At 37.3% G+C, this 20,979-nt stretch overlaps 1 protein-coding gene and 1 pseudogene across 1 annotated transcript; one reads left to right on the plus strand and one right to left on the minus strand.

Moving 5' to 3' along the window:
• The first annotated feature begins 10,379 nt into the window (after window positions 1–10,379).
• On the plus strand, window positions 10,380–13,293 carry LOC118046714 (receptor-like protein Cf-9 homolog). Its single transcript, XM_035055707.2, has one exon. It carries the CDS (start codon window positions 10,403–10,405, stop codon window positions 13,202–13,204), a length of 2,802 nt encoding a protein of 933 aa, XP_034911598.1. The 5' UTR covers window positions 10,380–10,402; the 3' UTR covers window positions 13,205–13,293.
• Window positions 13,294–13,935: 642 nt separating this feature from the next.
• Window positions 13,936–20,979, minus strand: part of LOC140954344 (uncharacterized) — a 53,047-nt pseudogene continuing 46,003 nt past the window's right edge.

Genomic DNA, 20,979 nt, shown 5'->3' on the forward strand with positions numbered 1-20,979 from the left:
TGTCATATCACATTCTTTCCATCTGGGTAGGTCGCCCATCATAATAAGACCGTTTTTCATATTTTTTCCATCTGGGTAGGTCACCCATTACAATAAGACCGCACTTCATGATATTTTTTCCATCTGGGTAGGTCACCCATTACAATGAGACCACACCTCATATTTTTTCTATTTTGGGTAGGTCACTCATTACAATAAGACCGCACTTCATATTTTTTCCATCCGGGTAGGTCACCCATCACAACGAGACCGCTTTTTCATATTCTTTCCACATGGGTAGGTCACCCATTATAATAAGACCACTCTTCACATTTTTTCCATCTGGGTAGGTCACCCATTACAATGAGACCACACCTTATATTTTTTCCATTCGGGTAGGTCACCCATCACAACGAGACCGCTTTTTCATATTCTTTCCACATGGGTAGGTCACCCATTATAATAAGACCGCACTTCACATTCTTTCCATCTGGGTAGGTCACCCATGACAATGAGATCGCACTTCATCATATTTTTTCCACCTGGTTAAGTCACCCATTGAGACCGTTTTTTTTTTCCACATTCTTTTGTTTGGTTGGATGAGGTTGCCAGATGGGATCTCATATAGCTTTGGTTAAAGGGAATCACCAGATGGGATTTCAGGTTGACCGAGCTACACACAGGATTTTGGTTCTGGTTAGAGGGGATTGCCGAAAGGAATCTCAGTCTATCCTAACCACACACAGATCTTGGTTCTTGTTGAAGGGGATCGGCGAAGTGATCTCAGTTCAGCCCAACCACACAGATCTTGGTTCTGGTTGAAGGGGATCGGCGAAGTGATCTCAGTTCAGCCCCAACCACACAGATCTTGGTTCTGGTTGAAGGGGATCGACGAAGGGATCTCATTTTAGTCTAACCACACATTCCTTGGTTATGGTTAAAGGGGATCGGCGAAGGGATCTCAGTTTAACCTAATTGGAAAGGATTTTGGTTCTGGTTGAAGGGGATCGACGAAGGGATCTCAGTTCAGTCTAACCACACATTCCTTGGTTATGGTTAAAGGGGATCGGCGAAGGGATCTCAGTTTAACCTAACTGGAAAGGATTTTTGGTTCTGGTTGAAGGGGATCGGCGAAGGGATCTCAGTTCAGTCTAACCACACAGACCTTGGTTATGGTTAAAGGGGATCGGCGAAGGGATCTCAGTTTAACCTAATTGGAAAGGATTTTGGTTCTGGTTGAAGGGGATCGGCGAAGGGATCTCAGTTCAGTCTAACCACACAGACCTTGGTTATGGTTAAAGGGGATCGGCGAAGTGATCTCAGTTTAACCTAATTGGAAAGGATTTTGGTTCTGGTTGAAGGGGATCGGCGAAGGGATCTCAGTTCAGTCTAACCACACAGACCTTGGTTATGGTTAAAGGGGATCGACGAAGTGATCTCAGTTTAACCTAATTGGAAAGGATTTTGGTTCTGGTTGAAGGGGATCGACGAAGGGATCTCAGTTCAGTCTAACCACACAGACCTTGGTTATGGTTAAAGGGGATCGACGAAGTGATCTCAGTTTAACCTAATTGGAAAGGATTTTGGTTCTGGTTGAAGGGGATCGACGAAGGGATCTCAATTCAGTCTAACCACACAGACCTTGGTTATGGTTAAAGGGGATCGGTGAAGGGATCTTAGTTTAACCTAATTGGAAAGGATTTTGGTTCTGGTTGAAGGGGATCGGCGAAGGGATCTCAGTTCAGTCTAACCACACAGACCTTGGCTCTGGTTAAAGGGAATCACTAGATGGGATTTCAGGTTAACGGAGCTACACATTGATTTTTGTTCTTGTTAGATCGCCGGATGGGATCTCAGGTAAACCCAATAAAAAGGGCAGGTCGCCCGTGAAAATAGACCAGTGTGAGTGTGTGGGCAGATCACCCCTGAAAATAGACCACTTTGAGTATGTGTGGGCAGGTCGCCCTTGAAAACAGACCAGCGTGAGAGTGTGGGTTGGTCGCCCCTGAAAATAGACTAGAGTGAGTATATGTGGGCAGGTCGCCCGTGAAAATAGACAAGTGTGAGTGTGTGGGGCGGTCGCCCCTAAAAATAGACCACTTTGAGTATGTGTGGGCAGGTCGCCCCTGAAAACAGACCAGTGTGAGAGTGTGGGTTGGTCGCCCCTGAAAATAGACTAGAGTGAGTATATGTGGGCAGGTCGCCCGTGAAAATAGACAAGTGTGAGTGTGTGAGCCGGTCGCCCCTGAAAATAGACCACTTTGAGTATGTGTGGGCAGGTCGCCCATAAAAATAGATCAGTGTGAGTGTATGGGCAAGTCGCCCAAGTTAATGAAATCATTTTCCTTTTTTTTCTTTACAAAGCTTACTATGCAAAATTTTGAGAAGTTTTGCTTCGTAAGCATTGTAAAGAGGGGGCATCTGTTGTTACCCAATTTTTGACCCACCTTTTTTGATAAAATTTTAGGAAAATCCAAAAATAGTGAAAAACAACAAAAATAAAAAAAAATATATGTTTTTAATATATTTGCAGTGTTTTTAGCATTTTCAACATCGTCTAACCAAGAATTTTAATTTTCAAAGGTTTTTCGAACGCGTTCGACTTTTCACGCGTCATTTTTAAAATCATTGATTTTTTTTTCATAGAATCGACGTTGATATTGCTCGTTTTTAAAAATACAAGAAAACAACAAGAAAAATAAATTGAGGGACCAATTTGGAGGCTTGAACAAACTTTTACCTATAAATATGGGTTGAAAACTCAAAGGAGGGGGAGGAGGGGCAATTTTGACAACATCGGAAAAAAATACAAAAAAACCTAAATCTATCTCTTTCATTCCAAGCCGCCGGCCAAGACTGGTCTTCTCCATTTTTTTTCAACGCTGCAGCCCCCTTTCCCTTGCTCAAACTTCAGCCCTACAACCCTCACACACGGCCTCATCTCCCTTTTGGCCGAAACCCCCACAAACCCATCACCCTCTCCAGCCACCGGCCAAACAGCAGGACCTCCCCGGTTGAATTTTTTTTCTCTCTCATCTTCTCTACCCGGCGAAGTAAAGAGAGAAGCGGCGCCTCCTGGGATTTGGGTTTTCATCCTCCTTCAGCCGACCTTCCCTTCGGATACCGACAGACCAGCCACCGCCAACAGTACCCTTTCTTCCCCGGACAACCGATCCCAACAGCGCCTCCCTCTCTCGGCCAACCACCATCAACCGGCCAACAACAGCCATCACCGTTTTCCCACGGAGAACTAGCCACAACTCTTCTTCCCCCGCTGCTTTCCCCTCCACCGATCTTCCTTCGACGGCGTCTCCTCCAAAATCACAGACCCGGAGACTCCTAGCTTCTCTTCAATCGGCCACAAAACCCACGGTCGCCTTTACTGCCACCGTGAACAACCGCAGCAGCTCCTTTCCCCAGTGGCACCACCCGCTGCTCCGGCCTCCAGCAGTCGTCGCTGGTACATGGAATAGAGAAGAAGAAAAGAACCAAAAGCAGATCCGAAACGGGCAGAAGAAAGAAAAAACTTAAAAACAGATCTGAAACAAAAAAAAAAAACTAAAATCAACTGCTTTGTTTGCATTTTTTGTGTGTTTGCAGGTGACCGGACGCTCACCGCCGGTAGAAAATTGAAGAGGGGAGGAAGCCGTTCCACTCACCCCTGTTTGTCAGGTTTTCCAGCGGCGGCGCGTGAATCCATGCGCCGCTAGTAGCGGGGCGCGTGGGAAGACGCACCGCCACTGTTCCAGTATTGTTCATGCTGCGTCAGAAGGTCTTCAATGCAATTTCTAGAGTTTCAGGGATTTTTTTGTAATTTTTAAATTAATTAATGTAATTTTTATTTATTTGTTTTGAATTTGTATTTGTATTTGTATTTGTATTACGGATGTAAAAGAAAAGAAAAGAAGGAGAAAGTAATAAATAATAATAATAATAATAAAAATGTTTGTGTGTGTTTGTAATTTTTTTTATGTATGTTATTGAATAAAAAAATGAATTTAATTTATATGCACAAATATCTAAAGGACAGATAAAAATCATGTTGTATTTTCCATAAAAATGTAGAACATGTATCTACATATATTCCGGGAACTAATAATTGATTTATCAAAGCCTTAGAATTGAGCTAAAATTTTATTTTTAAAATCACATCAAGTCCACGAAGCTTGAAAGTGAATGTGATGTGTATTTTGTTTATGAATGATATATTCTTTTTTATGATAAAATTGCAAGAATAAAGAAGAATTTAATATTCTGATTTGTTCACGGATAAAGAATTATGAATTTACATGTAAGTTGTATTTTCTAAAATTCGATGAATGAACCAATTATTAAAACTTCTTTAGCACGTCAAAAATCACGAAGCAGCTTACCTTAGGTAGGGTGCGTTAGGGGTGCTAATACTTTCCCTAACCATTATCAGTCCCTTACCCGCGAGTCTCTGACAAGATCAGTATATCCGGTTTTCTAGTAGCCCGCAATCAATTATTAGGTGGTGACTCCAACGAACCAAGAAAATACAGCATTAACAACGAGACAAAAATCACCAGCCGATGTCATGCGCGGATTTTTCGACGTGCGACATGTGCTATGACGAAAGGGTTCCCCTTTTGCACGTAACATTCAATCTAGAGTTCTTGACTCGATCGACTCCCATTAAGAGATAGATATACTCACGCTAAGTGATTGCCTTTTTAGCATGCTTCTTCTAGATTAATTCGATGATAATTTTCAAAATTAATTCGATGAAAATCTACACTTTGAAATAAATGTTTTATTTTTTTTGTAAACTAAGAGCTAAATAATAGTGATTTTGTTTTTCATTTTCATAGGAATAATAAATTATTGCATCCGGTTAAAGAAATTCGGTGAGGAATTATTACATTCCAAGTTTGAAAATAGGAATAATAAAATCACTTGAAAATTCAATAATTCGTTTGTATTTTTGTTTTCATTTATTTTTAGGCATAGGAAATGTGTGTTTTTTTCCTTTAATTTAAATTACATGAAGTAAATCAATCATATTATAAATTCTTGTGTAGTTTATTCCATCTACCCATCAACTATTTTTTTGTGACCTACTCTAATTTACTAAAAGAATTTCCTATATTATTAGAATATGTGATACTAAACTCAGTCCGGATATACTTAAGGGCGGAGTCTCAAACAAAATAGAGAAGTTGATAACGTTTCAACTTTTTTCTATAAAAAAGTCTAGAAACAATATCATTTTAGATTTAAAAAATCAATGTCAATATTTATTTAATATTGTAATAATAATTACATTTAAAAAATATATTTTACTTAAAATAAATTTAAATGATTTTTTTATTATTTTCTATGATAGCAAGCTGCATAAATTCCAAATGGCATGAAAATAACCAAATTTAACATACAATGTCATTGCTGTCTATTATTATTTTTAATAATTATTTTTTAAAATATTTTTTATTTAAAAATATATTAAAATATAATATTTTTAATTTTTTAAAACTTAATTTTATATTAGTACATTAAAAAAATCTAAAAACATAAAAAACAATTATTATAAAATAAAATAAAAATCAATTTTTTTGAATTTTTTTTAAAATAATGATTCTTATCACATCTTCCTATAAACCGGAAATTAATGGTAAGGAACAGTGGTCCCATCTTAAGTATGATAAGATCAGCATTCGATGAATATCATCCCCACCATTTCTTGGCCCCACCCCACCATCCACATGATCTCTCTCTCTCTCTCTCTTACATCAATGATTCATTTGGGACATCAAAACTTGCCTTTCTTCTCAGGTTAATTGACTTTGACATTTTTGGCCACACGTTTTTTGCTAATGTTGTCTTTTTTTATCCTTCCACTATACATTCTATCTTAATTTGATCCTTATACTATTTTATTCTTCAATATAACCCCTTAACAATTAATCCCTCATAACATTATTTTTTTCTTAAAACGTGGGATAAGAGAACATGCTGATAATACCTTTAAACTCAAAATGTTCTCACTGTTAACTATTAGTGGTATCTTGCAGCATAGTTTAGAATATTTTGAGTTAAATTCAATTCAAAATTTTCAATAAAATATCATGTTTAGAATCATTTTAAGTATCCAGAATTTAATAAAATTTAATTTTGAAAAAATAAATTAGAGGTCAAACCTTATGATTTACTATCTTAGAAATAAGGAATTTTACCCTTTTTTAAGACATTTGAAGGAATAAAATAAAAGTTATGATGGTAATATAAAAAATAAATTAAAATAAATTCTATATATTCTAAACATGTTAATTCAATATATTTAGCAATACCAATGAATTTCAAATTAAACACAATTCAATTATAGTAGAAAATTAATTCCAAAAACCCTATTAAGAATAGCTTTTGACATATTTTTATATAACCATGATGTCATTTCATTCATTATCATCAAATATAATTAATAGTCGTAGTTGATTGAAAAAATAAATTAATAGGTTTTGGGTTGCGTTGATTTGAGGGTCAGCAATAAATTAATAGGTTTTATAATTTTCCACTGAAAGTGATTTAAACGGAGGTATTTATTGCCTATTCCTTTGAGCAAAATCGTTTCCTTCTTGGAGGGTGTATGTGGTGTTTGTTTTGGAATCATTTTTTGGTGCAAATGAACGAAAGGTGATTCCTAGGGCGATTGTGCTATGACGAGAGGCTCCCCTTTGCACGAAGCAACCAATTTTGATTCGATCGCCTTCATATTGGCTCCCATTAAGAGATATATAATTTGCTAAAAAGAGATGTCACCCTTCTTATTAGTACATGATTCCCATTATGTCACCCCTCTTAACATGCTTCGTATAGATAATAGAGATATAGATAATAGTGATTTTTTTTTTCATTTTCATAGGGATAATAAATTATTGCATCCGATTAGAGGAATTATTATATTCGAAGTCTGAAAATAGAAAAAATAAAATTACTTAGGAATTCAATAATTCATTTTTTTTTCATTTATTTTGAGGCTGAGGAAATTAATATGTGATAATTATGATTTCAATTTTTAAAATTAATTAGATGATAATCTATCACTCTCAATCAAGGTTGTTAAAATCGCGATTTTACCACGGCACGGAAAGCCGTTTATAAACTCGGATCGTAAAAACGGATCGTAAAATCGTAAAATCGTAAGGAATTTTAAAATACATAAAAAAAAATTCATGCTTTAAATAAAAATTCATACATAACAATTCATCTAATTAATTCAGTTCTATAATACTGAAATGGCATTAAATTCAGTCAAATTCAACAATTTTCAGTCCAATTTTCACCCTATTAATTCAATCCAATTAATTCTGAAACCAGAAAACTGAACCAGAAAGGAGAGTAAAAAGACCCTCTGTACTTTGTTGCGCAAACACAGCACAACATCAAGCGATGTTGCTACTAGGGTATAGTGATAGGCATAGGCTCATTTTTTAAAGGGACAATTAGCTGAGGGCTGGAAGCCAAGTAGTTGAGCAGGAAGAGAGCAGAGGGTGCTGTTGGTGGTTGGTGGTGAGTATGAGAGACACAGAATTTAGGGTCTGAAATTAAAGAAAGCCATTGCTTTGACACGCACTTGAACTTAAGGAGTGGTTTTGCCGGTACACGGAGCAAGATTTCAGTAACGAGGTCTAGGTTGTTCCCTATTACTTCTGCTGATGAAGAAGGCACATAGCAAGATTGTTTTAACTTACCGTCTCTCATCATGATGGATTGATATCAAAATCCAGATAACAAAACTAAAGACTGATTGATTGATGGGTTTTGATCTTCAAAGAAAGTTAAGGCTTCTACACAATCTATAGCATCATAATCAGAATTAAAATTTAGTGACAGCTACAGAAATGGGAAATCAAACAAATTATACTTAGCCGCTTAAGCTTCCATGAGCAGTGAAGACTTGTAGCCCTTGGAAGAATGGCGTGCTCTGCTGCTTTTCGCTGTCGTGTTGCTGTTCTCTTGGTCGTGGACCCAAACAAGGGCTCAACCAGGCCATTGCCGCGAGGGAAAGCAAATCGTGCCCACGAAGCTTTTGCTCTTCTCCTCACTGTCTGATCATCTTGGGGTTTTTTGTTTTTACTCTAATCAATGGGAGCCCGAATCGCCGATGCTCCAAATTCTCTCTCTGCTGGTTCCACTCTCATCTTAAACCTTCAGTCCTCGAATCCTCCGATCTCGGTAAATTCATCAAGCCCCTCTTTTTCTGCTAGTCTCTCTAGGTCTTTTTCTTTCTTTCTTTTTTGGGTGTAAAATGAGAGGTAATAGTCCGTGACTGTGCAGGAATAATCCAATAGGCATCTGACAGCTGTCCAAGAGGGGGGATTTTGTTTCGGGGCTTTATTTTGTCAAAATCACAAAATCGGTCCTGAAATCGCGATTTTGCGCGATTTCATCCGATTTTTGCGATTTTACTCGATTTCAACCTGATTTTATCCATTTTCGATTTTTTCAAGCGATTCAACCCGTAATGCATGTTTTGACTCGTAAAATCGTACGATTTTACGAGTCAAAACGCGATTTTAACAACCTTGCTCTCAATCCCAAAAACAAAGTGATATAGTAGAAAACAAAGGAATTAATTACAAAATCTATGCTTTGAAATAAATGCTTTATTTTTTAATAAATTAAGAGATAAGTTTAGTGATTAAAATTAAGAGATAAGCCTATAAAGTTCCGAAGACTTTTCTGGACCTTTGCCTATTGCTTTCTGACATTGATATAAAATTGACACTTCACGAGAGTCCCAAATTTACTGCAAGATCGGTTAGTACACTACAACAGCTAAGCACTGCACTCCTTCAGATTTTTCTTCGTACTAACACAAAAAACAAAACGAAGGTGGATGTTACATGTGACCGCAGATTTATCCAGCAAGAATCTGTACCAAGGCTTGCATTGTTGTCTTTTGTTGGCATGGAACTTTTGTTGGCACACAAAAAGTATGATCCATAAGACGAGCTGCAAAGGAAGAGCACAAACTGTATCTATTAGCACATATATATTCATTAATATTTTCTAAGCTATGAATGCTTCTTCTTCATACATTGCTTAACCGTTCAAGTACACAGCCACCTGTTCTTGTTAATAATAGCAATAATAATCTATCAGTGCATGCGAAGGGGGGGGTCCAATTAGTATTAAGTTTATAAGCCAGCAAGGAATAATAGCGGGGTAGATCGATGTCCCCGAGAACAGCTGCCATCAGACGAGCTGCAAAGAAAGTTCTAATTAGAGCATGAACTGTATCTGTTAGCTCAAAGACTGCTGTGTTTCCAACGCTTACTCTTGTGTGGAAATATTTGCAAGGGAACCTTCAGTTCCATATATATTCAGCACCACAAGAAGAGTGGACAATATCTATACATCCAAGTTCTGAAGAGTTGGAGGTCAAGGACAGAACAAATGAAGATTGGTTCTCCCTTTTCTTTTCTTTCTTTTCCTATTCTGCTTCTGTCCGATTGTCAACATATAAAATAAAGGAAGAACTGATTTGTTTTATTTTTTAATAGCAAATAACTATTTTACCCTTAATTAGTCGTTTTGCTTTTATTTAACGGTTTTTTTTGTTAGGACTACCGAACTCTGTTCATTCTAAAATTTTAACTAGATTTTATTCAATATATTTTAAGATCTCTCGTAAACTTTCAGCTCAATCTGATACTCGGATTGAAAATTACACCCAATAAAGTAAAAACTGATCAAATTATAATATTTTATCGAATTTCTGAATTTCTTCAAAAATTATGAAATTTTAACCTAAGCTAAAGCATCATATTAGACAACTCCACGTAAATTTTTACATGACTCCGCACTTATCTGTGAGCCCAAAGACTTGCTGCAAAAATGTCACTTTTGTAAATAAGTACGTACTAACAATAACAAAAAAATTTCAAGATAACAAAGAAAGCTAAAATGTATATAAAGAACGTGTTGACTGTAGACTGGATTGAAGTGGACGTAAGAAGGTGAGGATAACTCTTTAACTCTGCATGCCCACTTGCTTAAGCTGTGAGTAAACTACGATCGTAAATTATTAACAAGTTTTCTTCCTATATATTGAGGACGTTGTGGATTGAATTTCATGGAAATTATATTTTAAATTATTTTTTTATTTAAAATAGAAAAGGGAAAAATCAAAGTATATCAATTGAAGGAATGGAAAGAATTTTTTTTAAAACAAAAATATTACTAATAATGTTTTGACTCAAGTCTCTCTCTTGTTTTATTCTTACTTTTTTTTTTTTTTATTAAATCCTGGAAAAAGGTATTATTCATATTAATATGTGACTTTGATTTCGTCAGTATACAATCTAAGACTGTAGCGTTTGTCTATAAATACTACTAATAATGCCTTTCTTTACTTCTCATCTTTCCCAGTTAGTTATACTTTGAATCCTGAAAGGCAGCCATGGGGTTTTCACTTTGCCTCTCTCAATCTCTCTCTTTCTTTCTGTTTCTCTTCCATTTCCACTCAACAATTTCATCTCCACTCTCCTCAAATTACACCTCTTCGTCTTCTCATTTGTGTGCTCATCACCATTCTCTTTCTCTCCTTCAATTCAAACAATCCTTTTCCATTAATAGTTCTGCTTTATCGGAGTACTATTGTTCATATCCCTTTCCAAAAACAGAGTCATGGAAAGAGGGCACAGACTGCTGCTTGTGGGATGGAGTCACTTGTGACCTGAAAACCGGGCATGTCACTGGACTGGACCTCTCCTGCAGCATGCTTTACGGCACCCTCCGTCCCAATAATTCTCTCTTCTCTCTCCATAATCTTCAGCAGCTCGACCTCTCTTTCAATGATTTCAACACCTCCCATATTTCTTCTCGATTTGGCCACTTCTCCAGTCTAACACATCTTAACCTAAGTGGTTCAGATCTTGCAGGCCAAGTTCCATTAGAAGTCTCTCACCTCTCTAAATTGGTTTCACTTGATCTCTCTAGCAACTACGGTCTAAGTCTCGAACCAATTTGTTTTGACAAGCTTGTTCGAAACCTAACCAAGCTTAGAGAACTCTATCTGAGTTGGGTAAACATGTCACTAGTTGTTCCTGATTCCTTGATGAATCTGTCTTCTTCTCTGTCATCACTCAAACTCAAAGACTGTGGATTGCAAGGAAAATTCCCATCCTCAATGGGAAGATTTAAGCACCTCCGGTACTTGGATCTTGGAGGGAACAGTCTTACTGGTTCAATTCTATATGATTTTGAGCAGCTCACTGAGTTGGTATCACTTTCTCTCTCAGGAAATTTCTATCTAAGTCTAGAGCCAATTTCTTTTGACAAGATTGTTCAAAACCTAACCAAGCTAAGAGAAGTCAATTTGGCTTTTGTAAATATGTCTTTGGTTGCATCTAATTCCTTGACGAATCTGTCCTCTTCTTTGTCATCTCTCTCCCTTAGTAACTGTGGATTGCAGGGGAAATTCCCGGGTAACATCTTTCTCCTACCAAACCTTGAATCACTCTATTTGTCATACAACGAAGGCCTCACTAGCTCTTTTCCTTCGTCCAATTTGAGTAATGTCCTCTCTCTATTGGGTCTTTCTAATACAAGAATTTTAGTTTATTTAGAAAACGACTTAATCAGTAATCTAAAGTCATTAAAATATATATCTCTTAGTAATCGTAACATTATAAGGTTAGATCTAGCTATGCTTGGTAATCTCACACAGCTCACCTATTTAGACCTCTCAAGTAACAATTTTATAGGTGAAATCCCATTGTCAATTGGAAATAATACCCTTTCAAATCTACAATATTTATATTTATTTGATAACTTTTTCAATGGAACAATACCATCCTTTTTGTTTGCTCTTCCTTCTTTACAATATCTTGACCTTCATAACAATAATCTCATAGGCAGTATAAGTGAATTCCAACACGATTCATTGGTATACCTTCATTTGAGCAATAACTACTTGCATGGTACAATCCCAAGTTCAATTTTCAAACAAGAGAACTTGGAAGCCCTCCTTCTTGTGTCCAATAGTAAATTGACAGGTGAGATATCTTCTTCTATTTGCAAGCTGAGATTCCTTGAGGTCCTAGACTTGTCCGACAACAGCTTGAGTGGTTCTATACCATTATGTTTGGGGAACTTCAGCAGCAAGCTCTCAGTATTGCATCTAGGTATGAACAATCTTCAAGGCACTATCCCTTCAACATTTTCAAAGGGTAATAGCTTGGAATATCTCGACCTCAATGGAAATGAATTAGAAGGGGAAATATCACCATCTATCATCAACTGCACAATGTTGGAAGTTCTTGATCTTGGCAACAATAAGATTGAGGATACATTTCCCTACTTTCTAGAAATGCTTCCAAAGCTCCAAATTCTTGTCCTAAAATCCAATAAACTCCAAGGTTTTGTGAAGGGTCCGACTGCATATAATTCCTTCTTTAAATTATGGATTTTTGACATCTCCGGCAATAATTTTAGTGGGCCGTTGCCAACAAGGTATTTTAATACTCTCGAAGCAATGATGACCTCAGATAAAACCATGATTTACCTTAACACGACAAATCACATTGTCTGTGTCCATTCCATAGAAATGACATGGAAAGGTGTAGAAATTGAGTTTCCGAGGATCCGAAGTACCATCAGAATACTAGATTTGTCAAGTAACAGTTTTACCGAAGAGATTCCAAAGGTGATCGGGAAGCTTAAAGCACTACAACAACTCAACCTCTCTCATAATTTCCTTACAGGTCATATCCAATCATCATTGGGAAATTTGACCAATTTGGAATCATTAGACCTATCTTTAAATTTGCTTACAGGAAGGATTCCAACGCAGCTGGGGGGTCTAACATTTCTTGCAATCCTAAACCTTTCACATAACCAACTCGAGGGGCCCATTCCAAGTGGAGAGCAATTCAACACCTTTGATGCAAGATCATTTGAAGGAAACTCGGGTTTATGTGGCTTTCAAGTACTAAAAGAATGCTACAGTGAGGAGGCACCATCATTGCCGGCATCAAGCTTTCATGAAGGAGATGATTCAACATTGTTTGGAGAAGGATTTGGATGGAAAGCTGTGATAATAGGGTATGGATGCGGGTTTGTGTTTGGAGTTGCAACGGGATACGTTGTGTGTAGAACAAAAAAACCTTCATGGTTTCTTAGGATGGTTGAAGATAAATGGAATATCAAGAGCAAAAACACAAAGAAGAATTTCTGCAGATATGGTGCTAGAAGAAACTAAATAATTCAATTGATATTTTCAAGTAAGTTTTGCAAGCATTTGAGTTTTCAAATTTTATGTTCACAATTTATGTTATTCTATCTTTTCTCTACTCTTTCATTTGATCAGTCTTACCTTTGTAATTTTGCAGTACAAACAAGATATCAAGTGGATTTGACATTGAAACAACAGTAGGGTGGCATATTCCCTTTACTTTTTTCTCTCTTTTTTTTAGTTTCAAGGTTAATTGGGTGTTACTTTTATGAAAAAGAATCCATGTATGTAATAAGTCAAGCATGCAAAGTTATAAAGTTATGAACAAATTACTTACAAACTTATGAGTGTGAAAGGAATATTTACAAGCAAAATAGAGTAATTCTGATAACTTGTAAGTCATGAATGACTATTAAAAAGAGTAATAAACCCATCTCAAAAGGTACAAACAATGTTCCACAACTCTTACACAGATCAAAAATCATCAACAAAATCAGTCAACATTTTTTATTGACAAGTTTATATCTAAAGCAAAAGAAAGCAAGATAGGTATTAATACCACGTTAAGAGCTCTATGCTACAACAAATCTACAATTCTGAGTCGACTAAAAACAACATATTCTACTTAGAACATTTCAGAATTGGAAAAGATTAAAATAATTTAAAATACAATTTCTCTTGGCCTCATATTAAGAAAAAAAACAAATGAATATTTCAAGGGTCCAGATTATCCAACTGAAGATTCAAGATTTGAGATACTACGAGTTTAGAGAGTTCATTAGTTGTGGCTTAAACCTGATAGTCATCTGACTGCCTTGGCCACCCAGGTGAATGAGAGCTTGACCTAGTCTTGGTTGGTGTGCCATGAACTCTCTGCAAGTCTGTCTGGCACAATGGCCTTGGATAGAGCACTGTTAGGATACCAGCATGCAAAATCGACAAGACAAAAGGTAAGAGATATGATAAAATGAGAAATGAGACACAAGAATTTACATTATTCACCCAATTAGACTATGTTCACAGATAAGTATAGAAGGATTTTACTAAGTAATGTGAGAATTACAACCTTTCTTAAATAATAGAAGAACAACTAAGAATCTCTCTATTATTAGGAGAAAACACATCACTTACTCTCTCACAAATACCTCACAACTTTGTGGGATTACTCTCCTCTTCTTTTCTCTATCTTGGTGTGCATTTAAGGCTTGGATGTATTGCCTATTTATAGGCAAGAGTGAGGGGATAAAGGCCATAAATCATGGCACCAATTATGCCACAAATTATGCTAATTAACAACCCATCTCCATTCATACTCCACCAATTATGCCAACAACTCATCTCCCACTTATTTTTGTCTAACAACTCATTTTCCACCAATTATGTGAATTTAATTAAATGGAATTAAGTGGCTTTACAAGCACAACAGGCAACAATTACCAAAACTCTTCCATGACACCCTCAGGCATGCATGGGATTTCTATGCAAATATTACAAATCAATAAAAATACCTTGAAGAATTAGCTGAGAATTTAACAAATCACAGATGAGAACTATATTGTTCAATATACTATAAAATAACTGATGGAAGCATGGAACAACACGATGATAAATATATAGTTACACTAGATTTTCCCCCTTTGTTCTCCTCATCCAATAGGTCCCTAATAGGAAAATAAGCTGCTTTCTTGCAAGGTTCAGGAAGATCTGAACCAGTGGAGCCCTCACACAAAATTGCTATACAATCAAAGTCAATTTTGCTTTTGATTTTCTCCCCTTTCAAAACAACCTTCAAGATCTCAGCCCTCTCTCTTTGATCAGGTATCCCAATTTCAAAGGCCCGAGGAAGACGCCGGAGGATTGCTTCATCGAGTTCTTAAGGTCAGTTGGTTGCAGCAAGTAACATCTCTTGTGCGTTCTCTGTAAAAATAGTATCACTGAGTCCACTCAGGCCAGGCCCATGAATAAATCACACTTCCACAAATCTTACATAAAAACACATTCTAGCAAGTTACTGCATAAAAAGACTACACAAATGCAGCACTTGTTTCAAGAGTAGGAACTCACGATCTGTAGCAAACCCATCCCATAATGCCATGAACTCAGTCTTCATGTTGTTACAAAGCATTTGCAATCAGAAGGTTTCATAATTGAAAAGTTGGTTTTCTAATCCTAATTTCATCATAATAACCCAATTACAATCGATTTGGTGTATTCAAAGTAATTTAATAATATTTTTTAATATTAATCTCAAAATTTGAATATATTAAACAACTTTATTATACTTGATCTATCTCTGACAAACTCCCTCTGGCGTTAACAAACCTAACCTTATACTTTTTCCTCCAAGAAACAATTCCTAATGATACTTGAGAACGATCCTGTTTCCCTCGTGTTTATATCAGATAATGCACTTCATATTCCATCATCTTGAGAATGTTAATTAAAAGGCAAGATGAAGCCCTTACAGAGCCCAAGAAGAAGCAGCAGCAGCTCTTGATTTGATGTTACTCGCTATCAATCAATTAGCTGACGCGTCCTTATCCATCTGTCTTGTTAATAGAAACCTCTTGAAAAACCCCATTATTTTCCTTCATTTTACAGCAATCCAAACATCCCTCATAACCCACTTGTCCCATTATCATCAACAATTCCTACTACTTCACTAGCTTCTTCTTTGGTGAATTCCATAAAGACCCACTCCCCATCAGTATCCCTCAGAGTACTTGATTACTATGGCTTTGCCAATATTTATGACGTGGAAAGCTTAAAGGACTCCAACAACTTAACCTCTCTCACAATTACCTTACTGGTCATATCCAATCATCATTAGGAATTTTGACCAGTCTATAATCATTAGATCTATCTTCAAATTTGTTAACTGGAAGGATTGCTATACAGTTGGTATATCTAACATTTCTTCAAGTCTTAGAACTTTCACATAACCAGCTTGAAGGACCCATACCCAAAGGAAAGCAGTTCAACACGTTTGATCATCGCTCATTCGAAGGAAACTCGGGTTTGCGTGGATTTCCAATGCTAGAAGAATGTAGCAATGGCGAGGCACCACCATTACCGCCATCAAACTTTATTGCAGGAGATGATTCAACATTGTTTGAAGATGGGTTTGGATGGAAAGCTGTGGCAATTGGGTATGGATGTGGGTTTATGTTTGGAGTCATAATGGGATATGTTGTGTTTAAAACAAGAAGACCTGCATGGTTTCTGAAAACGGTTGAAGATCAATGGAGTCTTAATGCAATCAGAACAAAGAAGAATGCTAGTAGAAATGGTGCAAGAAGAAACTAAACAATGCAGTCAGTATCTTCAAAGTTCGTTCTGTAAGTTGTTTCCTTTCTGATTTTTTATAAGTAATCATAACTACAGTTATATATTGTTTTTATTGCAGTGTTATTTCAATAAAGGTTGTGCCTCAAGTGATACCGAGTGGAGTTGGCTTTGGAACAACACTAAAATGGCAGATTCATAGTGTTGAAGATAACACTACTAATAATTAAATACTACTAATAATGCCTTTCTTTATTTCTCATCTCTCCTAATTGTACTTCGAATCCTGTAATGGGGTTTTCACAACTGTGCCTCTCTCAATCTCTCTCTTTCATTCTGTTTCTCTTCCATTTCCATTCAACAATTTCATCTCCACTCTCCTCAAATCACTCGTCCTCCTCCTCCTCTTCTTCTCATTTGTGTGCTCATCATCACCAATCTCTTTCTCTCCATCAATTCAAACAATCCTTCTCCATTAATAGATGCCTCATTGGAGTACTGCCAATATCCTTTTCCAAAAACAGAGTCATGGATAGATAGTACAGACTGCTGCTCGTGGGATGGGGTCACTTGTGACATGAAAACCGGGCCTGTCACTGGACTGGACCTCTCCTGCAGCATTCCTTATGGCACCCTCCATTCCAATAGCACCCTTTTTCTCCCTGCATCATCTTCAAAAGCTCGACCTCTCTGACAATCATTTCAAAAAGATAGAATTTGAGAATGTGAATCTCTGTTCTCCTTATCTCTAAGGTCAGAGAGTACATCATATATATATATATTGTTTCTTAGAAGACGGTTACAGAAGAAGGGGAAACCAGCTGTCATGACAGCTGGTATAACCGTAAACCTGCTATGATCAAATTCTAGAGCAATAAATCCAACAATATCAAGTTGGGTAAATCACGTAACAGACTATTCTAGCATTGGCTTACTGTACCCATTTACAGCAACCTTAGTCTTAGTTGATGTGCCAAGAACTCTCTGCAAGTCTGACTGGGACAATGCCCTAGGTGCCTTGTAAAGGGTTAAAAAATCCACAGCAAGCTCAAACAATATTTTTGACACCAATAGCTATCCCTTGTAGTCCATAACAACAATTTGTTTAATTTCTTCTAGTTCTCATGAGGAACCATACTATCTTCTATCAAAATTACTCCTAATTCTTTTAATTGCCATTTTTTTTTTGAAATGTTTTTTTATTGATTTTTTTTTCTCAATTCCATCATTCAATGTTTCTTTGATTAAGAATTTTGCTTCTTTGTTTTTTTCAAGTTTGTCTTTGATGAGGTTACCCCAGTCTCATGACTTGGGTAATAGATTTGAAGAATTAGCTTAATTCAACTTTCATCTTTTTTCAAATCATTTTTAAGTTTTCTTTGTTAGTGTTTTTTTAGATTTTCTATTTATAGGGTCATCTCAATTTCATGTCCTAGACCATGTGTTTGATTTGTTGACTCGGGCTAGCTATAAAGTTCATTCGAGGTTTTTTTTGTTATCTTTGTTTTTTTGCTTTGACAAGTTTTTTAAATTGGCTTATAATAAAATTCTTAATGGGACCCGGAACTAGGGTTTTATAAGTTATGACCTTTTTAAGATTGATCATCTTGAGGATGTTTGTCTAAATCTCTGTAATTCCATGGTAGCATCTGCTTAAGATTAGAATAAAAGTCATAACCTGGGCACCAGAGCAAGAACCCAGAGTGAGTCCAACCATTCCTTCAATATATTTCATATCAATCTGCCTCTGAATATATTCAGCAACCATACCATCATTAGTATCTCTATGAATCCCTAAAACCTTGCCAAGGTGATGTGTAGCTGCCACCTCACGTTCAGAGCTATAGACTACTGTGGGTTCAGTATAAGTTGCCAATTTTTCCAACCTTCCATTGACGTTGGCAATAGTGGAGTCCATAGAGTTGTGACTAACCTCCTTATCCATCTCTGTCAAACTGCCTGTAACGTTTTGAATTAAAGAGTTAGGAAAAGGTTATAAAACTCTTGAAGGCTTAAATGTAGGAATAAATGAATGAAGGGTTTGTGGTAATTCAACAAAACTTGATAAATATAAATAAAAAAAGAAAGAAAGAAAAAAAGAGATATGTGTTAAGGGTGAAGTATGGATAGAACCGAATTGGATGATATCCAGTGATAGTGATGGTGGAATGAATTTAGCGAGAATGAAATGTTAGAGAGGCTGTTGATACCACACCAACAACACTGATATTTAGTTCCTGATAAGAAGGAAACAAACTGTGTATTATATTTCTTGTTATCTTGTTTACTCTACGTATGCTTATTTATAAAGCTTTGCAAGCAATTGGTTACAACACCCTCAGCACGCAGGCTGTGTGGTAACTAACGTGCAGCTGTTTATGGAATCGAAACGGTGCGTTTGGTAATTAAATGAAACGGTGCGTATGGCTTTTCAACTAACTTTTGAATGCATGGCTCGCGTGTGTACTGTTAACTAATTTTTGATTTCGTGGCCTACTTTAGATCCTTTCTTCTCCTTCTTCTTCTTCTTCTGCTTGTAACAATTGCCCTCCCTTGAACCCAAGCTTGTCCTCAAGGTTGAACAGTGGAAAACGTTGCTGAATTTCCCCCAAGTTTTCCCACGTAGCCTCAGTAGGAGCTAGTCCTTCCCAGAGTATTAATACTTGTGTGTGAGCTTGATTGTGAAGTTTCACCATTCTTCGGTCTAACACAGTTCTAGGCTGTAAGGCAGCTGTTTTTGGTACCATCGGAGGAGTGCCTTGGCTGATGTGATTCCCAATATGTTTTTTAAGCTGAGACACATGGAATACTGGATGAATCAGTGTTGAAGCTGGTAATTCCAGTTTGTAAGCCACCTTCCCAATCTTGGCTACTACCCGATAAGGTCCATAATATTTGGCTGCTAACTTCTGTGATGATCTGCGCACCAATGACTGTTGCCGGTATGGTTGGAGTTTGAGGAATACATAATCATTGATCTCAAAACTGCGATCACTCCTTTTCCTGTTAGCTACCATGGTCATCCTGTTCTGTGCTGCTTGGAGATGCACCCTGACCCTTTTGATGATTTCTTCTTTCGCAGATAGATACTCATCAACCGATTCCACAGGTGAATCTTTTGGGAAATAAGGAATGTGGAGGGGTGGAACAGCACCATATAAAACTTGATAGGGTGTCATTTTGGTGGCTGAGTGGTAGTTGGTATTGTACCACCACTCCGCCAATGGTAACCACTTGACCCATTGGTTCGGGCAATCACCAGTCATACACCTCAAGTATTGTTCGATGCATTTGTTCACAATTTCGGTTTGGCCATCCGTTTGTGGGTGGTAGGCTGAGGAATAGTTAAGCTTGACTCCTTGACTGGTGAATAATTCCTTCCAAAAGCTGCTCAAGAAGACTGGATCCCTGTCGCTGGTTATAGAAGCTGGTAAACCATGCAGTTTATAGACATTGTTCATAAATGTCTTGGCCACCCCTGAAGCAGTGTAAGGATGGCTGAGAGCCATGCAGTGGGCGTATTTGCTGAAACGATCGACCACCACTAATATCACCTCCTGCCCTTCAGATTTTGGAAGGCCTTCAATGAAATCCATGTTGATGTCTATGAATGGAGCTGCAGGAATGGGTAATGGTTGAAGGAGTCCAGGGCTGGCTGCGTTGTCATGTTTATTCCTCTGGCAAACATTGCATTCTCTGATGAATTGCCTGATATGTTTCTGCTGACCCTTCCAATAAAACAGCCCCCCGATTGTTTTAGCTGTTACTGTCATGCCAGAGTGTCCTCCCACGGGTGAACTATGAAACATGGAAATGAGCTTGTCTCGTAATGCAGTATTCTTCCCGACTACCACCTTTCCTTTTCTGTTTAGGTGTTCATTTACCCAAGTATAGTGTGGGTGGGTAGTAGTTGATTCTTGTAACTGTTTGATAATTCCTTGAACTGTAACGTCTTCTTCATAGGACTTCTTGATCTCTGTCAGGAGGTCAGTGGAGATGGTTGAAGTAGTCAAGGCATAAACCTCTTTATTAGGAATTCTGGAAAGAGCATCTGCAGGAATATTTTCGCGGCCTTGCTTGTATTCAATGTCGTAGTCGTATCCCAACAATTTTACCAGCCAGACGTGTTGTGCAGGTGTAGTCAGTTTCTGCTGTAGAAGATATTTCAAACTGATGTGGTCTGTTCTGATGATAAAATGGCGTCCCCAAAGATAATGTTTCCACTTGGTAACTGCCTGAAGAATGGCCAGCATTTCCCTCTCATATACTGACATTACCTGTTGTTTAGGACCCAAGGATTTGCTAATGAATGCAATGGGGTGCCCCTCTTGCATAAGTACTGCTCCCACCCCAATTACTGATGCATCTGTCTCCACGATGAACACCTTGTTGAAATCTGGCAGAGCTAATACTGGAGCACTAGTCATAATAGTCTTCAACTGATTAAAAGCTGTGGTAGCCTCATCATTCCAGCCCTTAGCCTCTTTTTTAAGGAGTTGAGTGAGTGGCTTGCATAT

The sequence above is a fragment of the Populus alba genome, chromosome 12 (genome assembly GCF_005239225.2).
Source record: "Populus alba chromosome 12, ASM523922v2, whole genome shotgun sequence".
In the NCBI taxonomy this organism is placed as follows: domain Eukaryota; kingdom Viridiplantae; phylum Streptophyta; class Magnoliopsida; order Malpighiales; family Salicaceae; genus Populus; species Populus alba.

Bases quoted from the DNA above. Each gene is read 5' to 3' on its own strand.
- LOC118046714 (XM_035055707.2), top strand. From the start codon at position 10,403: ATGGGGTTTTCACTTTGCCTCTCTCAATCTCTCTCTTTCTTTCTGTTT.